This window comes from Mesocricetus auratus, unplaced genomic scaffold (genome assembly GCF_017639785.1).
Source record: "Mesocricetus auratus isolate SY011 unplaced genomic scaffold, BCM_Maur_2.0 Super-Scaffold_100015, whole genome shotgun sequence".
Taxonomy (NCBI): Eukaryota; Metazoa; Chordata; class Mammalia; order Rodentia; family Cricetidae; genus Mesocricetus; species Mesocricetus auratus.
The window spans coordinates 63,586,126-63,599,911 of NW_024429198.1; the positions used below are offsets into that span (position 1 = coordinate 63,586,126).

A 13,786-nucleotide genomic window follows, 5' to 3' on the forward strand; every position below is an offset into this window, starting at 1 on the left:
CTCTGAGTTCGAGACCAGCCTGGTCTACAGAGTGAGTTCCAGGACAGGCTCCAAAGCTACACAGAGAAATCCTGTCTGGAAAAACAAAACAACAAAAAAGAATGGACTTATGTCTATAAGAGAAGAAAAAGCTGCCTACGATTTGGTTTTGAAAGAACAATCCTGTTAAATGAAGCTTCCTCAGAAGGTTCTTTCCTGAAGACCTTGACGGGTGTGAGATCCGTACACAGTAACCGGGAGTTTGGATTACGGAGATTAGAGAAAATTTACTAGTTTTGCTTATGATAAACAGAGTTTGGAATTCTTGGAGTAGTTCAGGCATGAGTGCCTGCAAATGGGAGAAAACATAAAGGAAAAGGAGGCCACACGTTTGTGACGGTCCAGATGGAGTTTCTGTCCCACCTGGCCCCACAGCTGTTTGATCCCAAATGAACACACAGAGGCTCATATTAATTATAAACTCCTTGGCCAGTGGCTCAGGCTTCTTACTGGCTAGCTCTCTCAATTATTAACCCATTTCTATTAAACCATGCATTGCCGCGAGGCCTCCACGAGTTTCTTCAGTGCCCGTCTTCCTTTCTGACATAACTGGCGTTACCAGAAACGCCTGTGTTTCACTGTCAAGAAAAACCCTTAATAAAAATCACTTTAGGGTTGGAGAGATGGCTCAGAGGTTAAGAGCACTGGCTGCTCCTCCAGAGGTCCTGAGTTCAATTCCCAACGTCCACATGGTGGCTCACAACCATCTGTAATGAGATCTGGTGCCCTCTTCTGGCGTGCAGACATACATGGAAGCAAGAAATAAATAAATCTTTTTTTTTTAATCGCTTTAACGATCGCCATAGTCTGCAGGTCTTTTGGAACGTTTTTTGAAGAATCCACTTGAAATGTATCTCCGCGTAACCTGACGGAATTCTGACTATTACAAGTGACTGTCCGTAATGGAGATACAGACATCCGTGACCCCTTGGGGGGGAAGGGGGAGGGTCGAAGGACCCTTTCTCTCCGCAACACCTGCGGTGCCAAAAAACAAAACAAAACAAAAAACCCGCAGAGGCGCCGCTGGGGAAGCCGGACTCCGCCACGGGGAAAGCGGGAGCCGGGACCGCGCGGCTGAGCCCAGGGCACTCACCCCAAACCCCAGACTCTCCTCGGTGGCCGGCCCCCGCCCCACCAGGCGGAGCCTACAGCCAGGGGTGAAGCGGGCTGAGGTAACCCCGACAGCCCCGAAGCCTCCCCGGCCGCCCAGCCGCCCGGCTCCTCCCGAGGCATCTTCACCGGCCCCGCCACGCTCCCGGAACCAACGTGCGAGAGGAAAACCCGCAGCCGGCCGCTTTAGGCGTAGGACTTCCGCCGGAAGGGCGGGCGGTCTCCGAGCTCCGAGTCAAACTTCCGGCCGGCGCGGGGCCTGCGGCGCTGGCGGGGCTGCGGGGACGCCCGTGGAGATGGCTTGCGCGGCCGCGCGGTCCCCGGCCGACCAGGACAGGTGGGTGGGCGCTCGGGGCCGGGAGCGGGGGGGCTCGGGGCTCCGGAACCCGGGAGGGACGGGCGCGGGAGAGGCTCGCCCGGCGCCGTGCGAGCGCCCGCAGCCCCCGAGTCACCCAGCTGCGCGCGCGCGCGCGTGTGTGTCCCCCGCAGGTTCATCTGCATCTACCCCGCCTATCTGAACAATAAGAAGACCATCGCCGAGGGCAGGCGGATCCCCGTGAGCAAGGTGAGCGGGCGGGCAGGGGCGGGCGGGCGGCCTCGGTCTCCGTTCCGCCGCCCTTCCTTGTGCGCCGTCCTCGACCTCCAAAACCAAAGCGCAGCCGCCGAGGCCTCCGTGCTCTGGGCGCATTAAAAAAAAAAAAAAAGGTTGCGGGTGGTGCACGCCTTTAATCCCAGCACTCGGGAGGCAGAGGCAGGCGGATCTCTGTGAGTTCGAGGCCGGGCTGGACCGACAGCCTCCAAAACAATACAGAGAAACCCTGTCTCGTAAAAAAAAAAAAAAAAAAAAAAAAAAAAAGTGCGTCCGTGAGAGGCGGTGTCCGCGGGATGCTTAGGTTTTTGTTTTTGTTTTCTTTTAACCGAGACCGCGACGGTCTCCCCGGCGAAAGCGGGGTGGGTGGTGGCGTTGTGCTCGGCGCAGACTCGCCTCGTTGGTGTCAGGGGTTAAGGCCTGTGCAAAAGGGCAGCTCGGCGGGGTTCCGTCGTCTTCGCTGCTTCTCTTGAAGGGGCCTGAAGTCTCCTTAAAGGCAGCGCCTTTGGAACGGAGGTGTAGGAGTGGGAGTGGAGGTGGCTCCGTGGTGGGTGCTCTTAGCCGGCACCACGCGTCGAAGCCACCTGTCAGTCAGAACACGCTTAGGCAGGTTATTGGATTTTCGGTTTTAAAAAAAGTGTGACCTTTGGGTAGGAAAACCCTAATTTGGAGCCCAGCGCTAAATGAGAGGTCTCACAGAATTTTTATGTAATGCGCTCTGCTTTTAGAGTCATTAAGTTGTATGATCAAATGAGGACTGAAGCAAAGAATTAGCTGTGTGTGTGTGTGTGCGCGCGCGCGCGCGTGCGTGCGTGCGTGCGTGCGTGCGTGTGTGTGTGTGTGTGTGTGTGTGTGTGAGCATCTCTCATTTGGCTGTTACTTCAAAGAGTGAACTCAGTCCAAAATCCACTTTGCCTCTTCCCAGGCACTGTTGAGAATAATGCCAAACATCTAGGTGACGTGACAGGCTTTTAATAATGCTCCCAGGTGCTCTCTGAAATGTTTTTTTTTTTTAAAAGAAAATTCATGGGTGCCGTAGCTAACAAACTTGACAAAAGTCTTTTATTGCATATTTTCATCTGGGGAGTAGAGCTGGTTACAGCACCCGGATTTAGGAAACGGCCTGCCGGAAGATTCCTGTCTCCATCTCTGCCTCCTTCCATGTACAGCGTTATTCACTGTGTACCTTTCTGTCTTTCTCACAGATTCGTAACTCTTTTTGCATGTTCTGTTGCTTGGGAATGAATGCGCGACCTCAAATAGGCCAAGCAAGTGCTCTGTTGCTAAGCAACACCTCCAGTGTAGTTTACCTCTAATTGCTCGAGCAGGAGTTTCTTAGTAGCAGCACCCTTTGACGGTTTTTGTTTGTTGTAAGGGTTTAGTCTGTTTTTGTTGTTGTATATGTGGGAATGTGTACACGTGAATGCGGGTGCTGTGGAGGCCAGAGGAGGTGGTGGATCCCCTGGAGCTGGGTTGCAAGCTTCCTGGCATGGGTGCTGGGAACTGAACTTGTGTCCTCTGCAAGAGCAGTGCGAGTCCTCGGTGCTGAGCAGTCTCTCCAACCCCCATTGACATTTGTGAGTCAGATAATTTTTTGTTGTAGACAACTGTCTGTGCATTTTAAGGTGCATGGTAACATCCCTGGCCTCTATCTGGTAGATAACAGTACCCTTTCTCAAACTATCTTGAAGCAGAACATAAGCAAATGTTCCCAGAATGGAGCGTGAGTAAACTTCCCCTGCTACAATGTATCGCACTGTGGAACTGCATGTGTGAATCCCACGCGCTTTCTTCCGTTTCTTGTTTGAGGCTGCTACACACAGGGCTGTGGGACTGGAGGGATGGCTCAGCTGTTAAACACACTTACTGCTTTTGAGAAGACCTGTCTTCACACACACACACACACACACACACACACACACCCGCGCGGTGGCTCACAACCATCTGTAACTCAGTTCCAGGAGGTCCGTGGCCTCCTCTGGCCCTGCACTAAAGTGGTGCAGAGACACACATGTAAATGGACAGACACTAAAGTGAGTGAGACCCGTATGTAGCGCTGCTGTGAGCACGCCTGAGCTTGTCTCCTGCACTCTGGTGAATGTGCAGGGCCATAGGAAATCCTACGTTCAGCTTCAGTAGGTAACAATTAGTGTTCTAGAATGGTTGTGTGTGTAATCGTTTAACCAGTTTGCATTTAGCTTTTGCTGTGTTCAGAGTATCCCGCTAGGTGCTGGTGAAGTCCTTTTTCTCATGCAGCCTATGTTGGGAGAGAGAAACACACAACTGTTATTCCCGAGGATTTCTTAAACTACAGTAGAAATAAATGGACTTAGTTAAAAAAAAAAAAAAAGGACACTAGGCTTTAGTCTCTGTTTTGCTCATAATATTAGAAATTAGTTGCACAGCCGTATAGTGATACTCACTTAAAACTGAGCTGTCGGTGTTTTTATTTTTTTACTGCTCAGGCTGTAGAAAACCCTACCGCTTCGGAGATTCAGGATGTCTGCTCGGCGGTTGGACTGAATGCATTTCTGGAGAAAAACAAAATGTACTCCAGAGAGTGGAACCGTGATGTTCAGTACAGAGGCAGAGTTCGGGTACAGCTCAGACAGGAAGATGGCAGCCTCTGTCTTGTACAGTTCCCATCACGTAAGCCTCTTCAAATGAATGCATAGGGTCCAGGGGTACTTACCTTGTCCAGAGGGTACACATACCACACATCTGTAGCACTCAGGAAGCTGAGGCAGAAGGATTGCTGCAAGTTCAGTACCTATGTGGGCTATAGAGTTGAGTTCAAGACCAACCTGAGCAAGTTTGTAAGGCCTTGTCTCAAAATAGAAATCTTGAGATATCTAGAGATTAGCTAAGTGGTCGTTGCCCAGCATGCACAGGGTCCTAGGTCCAAGCCCCAGCACAGCAAAATCAGTATGTAAATGAAATCTAAGGAGCAATATTGAACAAAAAAAGCAGACATACCATAGTGCCATTCATGGAAACAAATGTGAATACTACTGTTTATTGATGAATGTATGTAGTAATACGTATTGATAGAAACGCTTTTTTAAATGGGCCAGAAGCTAAAATACCCTCCTTTTTTTGTTGTTATTTTGTTTTGTTTTTAGAGACAGGGTTTCTCTGACTTTTAAGACAGTAGCTACCTAATGGTGAGTAGTAAGGCAGGAAAGGAGTAGCGATCAGAGGACTAATGAACACTGAGCCGCCAGTTGCTGGGACAGGAGCTCTTGGTTCAGACTTCGTGTTTTATAGTTCCGTTTTGCTCATTTAAGCATTTCAGTGTTCTAAGATTGCTGCGCTAACCCCGGCTTCCGGTTTTTAGGTAAGTCGGTGATGCTGTATGTAGCGGAAATGATACCCAAGCTGAAAACAAGGACACAAAAGACAGGAGGTGCTGACCCCAGTCTTCAGCAAGGAGAGGGAAGTAAGAAGGGGAAGGGGAAGAAGAAGAAATGATGCGGACGGGAAGCGCGCAGCCCCACTGTGAGACGTGGCGTCTTCGCGTCTGAGGGAGCAGCTTTGTCTGTCCTTTAACTGAACTGTGAGCAAGTGTGTCCCCATCTTCATCAGCAGCCCTAACATAAGTTTACATCAAAAGTTTGCATCTAGCTTTTATACTGTAAAAAGGAAAGATTGTGTGGAAGAAAGAAGAATATTTTTAACAGATAATGACTGTCCCATAAGGTACTTGAAATCTGTATGTTTGTCCTCTGTGTAAACATATTTCAGGTAAATAAGTTTAGTAAAATTTAAAATACACATTTTGTTCACCTTTTAAGTTAATGAAATAAAGATTTAAACTGACTTGTAGCGTTCACTTGTGAAGCCGTTGTGTCCAGTAGAGGAGACTGACAGAGTAAAAGTGGTTGAAGTGTGGGCAGAAGACAGCCGGGAGGCCGTGAAGGCTCGTGTCCTGTCACCTGCTGTTACGGTCAGCAGTTCCATTAGAAACACGTAGACTTGCTCATGTGTTGGTCTCATGACCATTGGTTCTGTGAGTAAAGGGCTTGCTACACAGCACGAAGACGGAGTTTAGATCCTAGTACACACGCAAAAGCCAGGAGCAGTGTTGTGGGAGACAGGCAGGGCCAGGGCTGGGCTCCAAGCTCAGTGACAGACGCTGCCTCATGAAATAGTATGGAGGGTGGTAAGAAGACACTTGACGTCAACCGCTGGCCACCACACACGTGTGCATGAACACTCATCACAGAAAACATTCCAAAGCCCATGTGGTGTCACTCGGTATAATCTAACATCCTGGAGGTGGAGGCAGGAGGACCTGAGGTTCAAAGCTGGCCTCAGATACATTTGTAGCCAGCTCCAGGTCAGCCTGGACTAAGAGAAACAGTCTCAAGACAAATGAAAGGGGCCTGTTGCCTGAGCACCCGGAATCCACCTTGGAAACTGACTTGGAAAGGTTCTTCCCAATGCATTCCAAAGCTCTTCCTGGAGCTGTGGCTTTGAGATGTTGTGACACACCTGTCCTCCCGAACAGCGTGACTGCTGTGTTGCCCTCCTGAATTCTTAGCAGCAATGAGTAACCACGGAGGCCCTCGCTGAAAGACCATTAGTTTTTAGTCATGGTGGCCCTACCCTAAAGACTTAGGAGTTAACGGGGAAGGCTCATGGGTCCCACCCCTCCCAGGGGACCTGTTGGCAGTTGCTAGGACAGCGCAGTGGTGGTGGCAACGTTTTCTGCAGGAGTATAGCTATAATCCTAAGCCACCCATGCACCTGTAAGGAACCTAATTGTGATGATTTGAATAAGAATGCCCGCATAGACTCACATTTGAATACTTAGTCATCAGAATGTCCATGTAGACTCACATTTGAATACTTAGCCATCAGAATGCCCGTGTAGACTCATATTTGAATACTTAGTCATCAGAATGCCCACATAGACTCACATTTGAATACTTAGCCATCAGAATGTCCGTGTAGACTCACATTTGAATACTTAGCCATCAGGAAGGGGCACTCCTTGAGAAGGATTAGAAGATGTGTCCTTGTTGTAGGAAGATTGTCACCAGGGGCCTCAGGAGCCCAAGGCAGACCCAGCATCTCCCTGCTGCCTGTGGAGATGAAGGACTCTCGGGAACTTCTCCAGCACCGTGGGTGCCTGCATGTCCCCACGCCCCCCACATGTAACAACTAAACCTCTAAAACTGTAAGCAAGCCCCCCAGTTAAATGCTTTCTGTGGCTGCCTTGGCCACGATGTCTCCTCACAGCAACAGAACACTGGCTAAGACACTAAACTCATTAGTTCACCAAACGGGACTTGAGTGAAATCATTGCTTTGGTCTGTCTGAGTTTTGTCTGGGGTGAGCAGGTGTGATGTGGGAGGTCCTGTGATTATGTCAATAAAGCACTGTTGAGCCAATAGGGAACCAAGATAGGAGGGACTAGGAGTCCAGAAGGACTCTGGGTAGGAGAAACACAGAGACTCGAGATGTAACGTCATGGGGTAGGAAGCCCGGAACTTCTCCGGTAAGAGACATACTTAGATTAACAATTATGGGGTAAATACTTAAGTCAGAACTAGCCAGTAAGAAGCAAGCAAGGCCAACAGCTTCATAATTAATACAGCGTCTTGTGTGTTATTTGGAGACTACAACACAGCAGAGCCCAGGCGACTGGCGGGTGATAAAACAAAGCGGCTAGCAAGGAAAAAGCTTCTCTTTACACAGGTGTTTGTTCATCTCCCCAAGAAAAGGGTCACACGCTTGGCTGCCCGAATGTGGAGTAGACAGGACTAACCGTGAGTCTGGGAGTTAAGCTGTCTCTGCTGTTCCTGAAGAGCCATGCAGCTACCTGAAGGCGGAATGCTCCCAGGGTTAATCCCAATGTTGTCATCTTCCTAGCATTGGTGGTGGCATTGTCCCTGCCATGGGTGGAAGGCATGCAGCTAAGCAACTCTTAACAAGGCAAAGAGTCCCCCGGAAGAATCCTAGGGTCACAAAAGAAGAAAGACCTGCCTGATGAATAGGGTCCGCCTAGTGAACACTGAGATGCCCCCAAATGGATGCTGAACTAAAGGCTACATTACAGGGGCTGGAGAGACGGCTCAGCAGTTAAGAGCACCGGCTGCCCTTGCAGAAGACCCAGGTTCCAATCCCAGCACTCACGTGGCAGCTCACAACCGTCTTAACTCCAGTGCCACGGTATCCAAAACCCTCTTCTGCCTCTGTGAGGTGCCAGCGCCACAAGCCACTCCAAGGTATCAGGAAAAGAGAGGCAAGACGTCCATTTGTTTGTACTAAGAATGCATGTGCTGCCTTTATTGCCAGGAGAGTGTGTGTGTGTCTCATTGCAAGTGCTAACAGCCCTCCCTTGTAGGAGGGAGGAGCTTTATATACAGGTTTACAGCACAGTGGAAAAACCCCAGGTAGAAGACAGCATGTTTTCCTCCTGCTGAATGTTGATGTCAGAGGGTCAAGGCCAGGGGAGTAAGCCAGGACTAGAAAACAGGAAGCACTTGGACTGGAAAACAAGTTGCACTTGTAGGCTGACCAGAAACTCCCAGAGACCCCATGAGGTTGGGGCCCAACATCTCCCCCCTTCTTTATATAAATTAGCACCTATCTCAGGTGACTAGGATGTTAATGTTAATCTTAGTATCAATAACCAACCCTATATAAATGTAAACAAACATTTATAAACAATATTTGGGAATGTGGGCGTCATTCTTTCCAAACTACTTCCTGCTGTTAAGGGGTGCTGAAATACCATGGGGATCATGACAAAAAACAAAACAAAACCCAGAAACCTGTTGAAGTTCTTGTTTTAGTGGTCTGCAATGCTGCATCATCTCAGCTGTTTTAGGTGCTGGATCACCTGGGCCACTGCTTCAGGTGGTCTTGCTTCATCAAACCATACTAGTCTGGAAGGAACCCACAGCTTTTTATGTTCTGTGGAAACAAAAGCAGAAATTCTTTTCCCAAGTAACCTGTCCTTATATTTAAATTTAGAAGTCAAAGCATTTCCAAAACTTGCAAGTTGGATTAATTTAGCAACATTAATAATCATTGTCTTTTAGCAGTTTTTGTTCCTTTCTTAGCAATTAAACAATTTAAAGACAACACAACTGTACACAGTATCCAGACTCTCTGTGTATTTCTCATTTTATATACTTTTATCTTTTCCTTTTTTTAACTTAATATCAGTACCTTGTTTATTAACTGTTACCAATTTTTAATTTACCCACTTTTAATCCACCCTCCAACCTAGGGTGATCTCTCAAGCAAAGCCTGGAGATTTGACCATTCAATTTTACTGTTAGACGTTGAGGTGCCTGTTTTTAATTCTTTTCTTTCTCGAGTCCTCTCTTGAGTCTTCTTTCTGGCCAATCTTTCCCTGTCTTTTTAAGTCTTTTTGGATCTCAGTGGAACTTCCAATTGCTATGCCCGTACCACAAGCCACTCCAAGGTATCAGGAAAAGAGAGACAAGACGTCCATTTGTTTATACTAAGAGAATGCATGTGCTGCCTTTATTGCCAGGAGAGAGAGAGAGAGAGAGAGAGAGAGAGAGAGAGAGAGTGTGTGTGTGTGTGTGTGTGTGTGTGTGTGTCTTCATTATAAGTGCTAACAGCCCTCGTAGGAGAGAGGAGCTTTACATACAGGTTTACAGCACAGTGGAAAAACCCCAGGTAGAAGAGAACGTGTCCAGGCCTTCGCCTGACACCAAGGTCAGGAAAGAAAGGGGAACCTGAGAGATCACCCTCTGTTGGAGGATGGATTAAAAGTGTATAAATTAAAAATTGGTAACAGTTAATAAACGAGGTACTGATATTAAGGAAAAGATAAAAGTATAGGAGATGTTGGGCTTCAACCCCATGAGGTCTCTATGAGTTGCTGGTCAGCCTACAAGTGCAACTTGTTTTCTAGTCCAAGTGCTTCCTGTTTTCTAGTCCTGGCTAACTGCCCTGGCCTTGACCCTCTGACATCAACATCTAGCAGGGGGAAAACATGCTGTCTTCTACCTGGGGTTTTTCCACTGTGCTGTAAACCTGTATATAAAGCCCCTCCCTCCTACAAGGGAGGGCTGTTAGCACTTGCAATGAGACACACACACACACACACACTCTCTCTGTCTCTCTCTCTCTCTCTCTCTCTCTCCTGGCAATAAAGGCAGTACATGCATTCTCTTAGTACAAACAAGTGGACGTCTGGTCTTTCTTTCCCTGATACCTTGGAGTGGCTTGTGGCGCTGGCCCCGCACCTTTGTGGGCACCAGGCACACGTGTGGTGCACAGATGCTCACACACGTAGGCTATGCTCTGGGCAGTAAGACGAGCCGCTGAAGCTGAGATGGGGGTGTGCGTCGAGACAGACACAGCGGATGTTAGCATGCGCTGGACTCCGAGTTGGCGAGGAGAGCACAAGGTAGAGGCACTGACGTGCTCTGCCCTACAGCGAGGATGCATGAGGGAAATACACACTAGGCCTGCGCCAGGTCCCCCTTCCTGGGAGCCGGAAACGCAGGGTCAGGAAGCCGAGAGCCAAGGGACAGGAGATGCCCAGCGTCTTGGTGCAGCATAAAGGACACCACAGTAACCAGAATAGTCTGCCTTTGGACTGGTTGGTTTGGAAAAGACTTACTTTTGGACGACAAGGAACGCAGACAGCCTACATGGGCCAGAAACAAGCTGAGGCCGAGGGTGACCCTTAACTGACCCACTTCTGGAGCGCGTGGATTACAGTGCCGTCAGCCTGATGCGTCCCCTGTGGTCCTGGGACTAAGCCCAGGCCTAATGTGCCCGGCATTCTACCAACCAAGCTGCACCCCCAGCAGAGAGGCTAAAACGAATGTTTTCAGTTATTACTTTGTGTGTGAGCGTGTGGGACACGTACATGGAAGTCCTGGGGAGCAAACTCAGATTGACAGGGTTGGTAGCAAGTACCTCTACCCGCTGAGCTATCTTGTCCGCTCCAGGAAAGACCTTTAAAAAAATTTTTTTAAGATTTGTTTATTAAAGTACAGTGTCCTGCCTGCATGTATGCCAGCAGGCCAGAAGAGGGCGCCAGATCTCATTACAGATGTGCGTGAGCCACCATGTGGTTGCCGGGAATTGAACTCAGGACCTCTGGAAGAGCAGCCGGTGCTCTTAACCTCTGAGCCATCTCTCCAGCCCCCAGGACAGACTTCTCATTGTTTTATATTACATTTTCTTGTATAAGTGTGTGCACACACACGCATAAGTCAGAGGACACCTTGCAGAGGCTGGGTCTCTGCTTCCACCGTGTGAGGCCCAGGGATCAAACTCAGGTCATCATTCCTGAAGGCAGAACTGCCTTTACCCACCGAGCCATTTACTACCCTAAGATATAATAGGAAAGAGAGAGCCTGTCACAGCATGACTGTCAAGACAGGGGACATGGCTGCAGGTGGGACCATCCCGGCCAGTGCTATGGGAGCAGAGACTGAATGCATAACTACCCACCGACATGAGCTGTCTTGTTGCTGCAGCAGGATCCCCGGCAAAGCAACTTAAGGGAGGAAGGAGGGGGGTGGGTGAGGGGCGGGGAGGGTTTGCTCCAGCCCGCAGTTGGGGGACACAGTCCATCCTGGTGGGGAGGCCCGGCAGCAGAAGCTGGAGGCATCTCATCACATCACGCCCAGTCAGAGGAGTGGACTGCTTGTCATCTGTTTGCTGTCTTCCTCTTATGTAGCCCAGCCCATGTGATGGTGCTACCCACTGTTAAGGTGGCTCTTCCCCCTCAGTTAACCTAGTCAAGATAAGCCCTCACAGGCATGCCCAAATGTGGGGCCCCAGCCCCTCGAATTTCTCTGCATTGCTTGTCAGCTGACAGCCACAGGTGCATCCTGCCCTCTAGTCCTGGCTTACAGCCCCGCCTTGCCTACCTGACATCAACGTTTAGTACCAGGAAAACACGAGCTCTTAGACCTGGGGTTTCTCCACCGTGCTGTAAGTCTGTGTAGAAGACCGCTCACTCCTAACGGCAGACACACAGGCAGACGCACCCACACACGCAGAGACACAGACACACACACACACACACACACACACACACACACACACACACACACACACACGCATTCTCCTGGCAATAAAGGCGGCAGACGCATTCTCTTAGCACAAATGCTTGGACGTCTTGTCTTTCATTTCCCGATACCTCGGACTTGTTCCTGGTGCGGACGCCACACCCAAAGGCTTGTCTCCTCGGTGAACCTAGATCCTTTCACGATCACAATACTAAGACAGACCACATAATCCGAGGTGACTGGAGGAAAACCAGCCGCTGGTGGATGGGTTAGGATCAGCTGAGGACAGCAGGGAAAGGACCAGCACTACGGAAGGAACAGATGTGACAGGAAGTATCCGTGCCCAGCTCACTGGGCTGGGTTGGGCTGTGTTGACGGGAGAGTTGAAAAGTTTGGTGGGCTCGAGAGAGCTCAGAGGTTCCCAGCACTGACTGATGTGGCAGCTCGTAACTCTCTTAACTCTGGTCCCTGGGGATCCATTGCCCCCTTATAGCTTTACACAGGCAAAACACACCTGTACATGTAAAACATAATAAAAAGTAAACATTAAAAAAGCTTGATTCATCAGGTCCCTGGTATGAGGCCTTAATAGCTTTGCGGAGCCCACACTGTAACAGGATCCTTATGAGGTAGCAGCTGTGCAAATTCACCTTGCACAAGCGGAGTCTGCTAGGGAGGAAACTGTTCCCCCAGCTACAGCTCAGGCCAGACACCGTCAGACTAGACAAAAGCCACATGAAGGCGCAGCCACTCTCCCCATTGGCCTTACTCAGAGCAATGCCAGCCAGGTCTGGCCCCACTGAGCCTGGTGGCGTGGGGGGGGGGGGATGCCAGGCAGCCCTGTGGCCATGCCCAGGATGAAGCAGCAGGATGACTCACTGGGAACGGTCCTGGAACTCATGGAGGATTGTGAATGGGGGCGGCTAAGGAAGTGCCACCTACAACCGCTCTCAACATTGACGCTTTGAGAAAACATTTCCTCTCACCCTCTGCCGGACCCTGCTAACATTTCCCCTCGCAGCTGCTCCATCCTGGGACTAGATGGTGCTTGTTCGGGATGCTGGGTGGTGAGCCTCCAGGGACTCTGGCGTGGCCAGGTCCAGCGTCCTTCCTACGGGAGGCATTAACTCTCATCTTCGGAAAAGGAGGCGGACTCCTTCTGTTTTCCTCCCTTCCCCTGTCACAGGCATGTATGCCCGACACCTTCCCGTCCTGCCAATACACTTCCTAATGTAATCACTAACCTAGGAATTACCATGCAGTCCATCCATGGCTGAGGCCACATGCTTCTGCAGCTAGGTGTGGAGAAGGCTTAACCGCAGCTCGGTGGTAAGGCACTTGCCTCACAGGTGCATGGCTCGTGGTGGGATCCCAAGAGGTGGGGAGGGAGGGAGGGGCCAGAGAAAGACCAGCAAAGATCCCTGGGAGCTTGTGAAAAATGCAGTATCACTGGCCCAGCCTAGACTCCCTATGCACCTGAGACTCCCTAGGTGACAGACTTAGCAGATTTCCTAGGGGAGGCCTTACCCTCTCCGTGGAGCAGATGGGAGGAGCGGGGAAGTGAAGGGATCGGGAGGAGAGGAGGGAGGGGGAACTGGGATTAGAATGTTAAAAAAATAGATTAATAAAAGAAATGCAAAAAAAAAGAGACACAAGTGGAATGAATTGGAAAAAAAAGGAAAGAGACGGACTCCCTAGGCAACTCTTACATGTATTAAAGTTGGAGAAACTAGGAAGTCTGTTGAGTTTACTTTTTATTATTTTCTGGATTTATTGGTTTCTTATCTTATAAAATAGATTTTGTTATATTAAGTGGAAACTGCTGTTTTGAAACTGAGTATTTTGTACTTTTATTTGCTTTGTTTAAAGAAATATGACACTGACTCAACTGCCGATTATCAGTTGCCACGGTGTTCTCTCTCAGGGCCGAAGAGGACTCAGTGGGTAAAGCTGAATAGACCTGACAAACATTGAGATTGATTCCTGGAACCCAGAGTTGGAAGGAGAGAACTGACTCCCATTACATCAT

General features: G+C 49.5%; 1 protein-coding gene across 1 annotated transcript; it reads left to right on the top strand.

Annotated features, from left to right (window-relative positions):
- The first annotated feature begins 1,350 nt into the window (after window positions 1-1,350).
- Window positions 1,351-5,557, top strand: Srp19 (signal recognition particle 19). Its single transcript, XM_040758066.1, has 4 exons — window positions 1,351-1,486; window positions 1,639-1,714; window positions 4,204-4,387; window positions 5,076-5,557. The coding sequence occupies exons 1-4, from the start codon at window positions 1,446-1,448 to the stop codon at window positions 5,207-5,209; spliced, it is 435 nt and encodes a 144-aa protein (XP_040614000.1). The 5' UTR covers window positions 1,351-1,445; the 3' UTR covers window positions 5,210-5,557.
- Window positions 5,558-13,786: the final 8,229 nt, after the last annotated feature.

Excerpts from the sequence above, each read along its gene's own strand:
- Srp19 (XM_040758066.1), top strand. The coding sequence starts at position 1,446 with ATGGCTTGCGCGGCCGCGCGGTCCCCGGCCGACCAGGACAG. Across the intron at positions 1,715-4,203 it reads GGCGGATCCCCGTGAGCAAG|GCTGTAGAAAACCCTACCGC; the intron begins GTGAGCGGGCGG and ends TTTACTGCTCAG. Across the intron at positions 4,388-5,075 it reads TCTTGTACAGTTCCCATCAC|GTAAGTCGGTGATGCTGTAT; the intron begins GTAAGCCTCTTC and ends TCCGGTTTTTAG.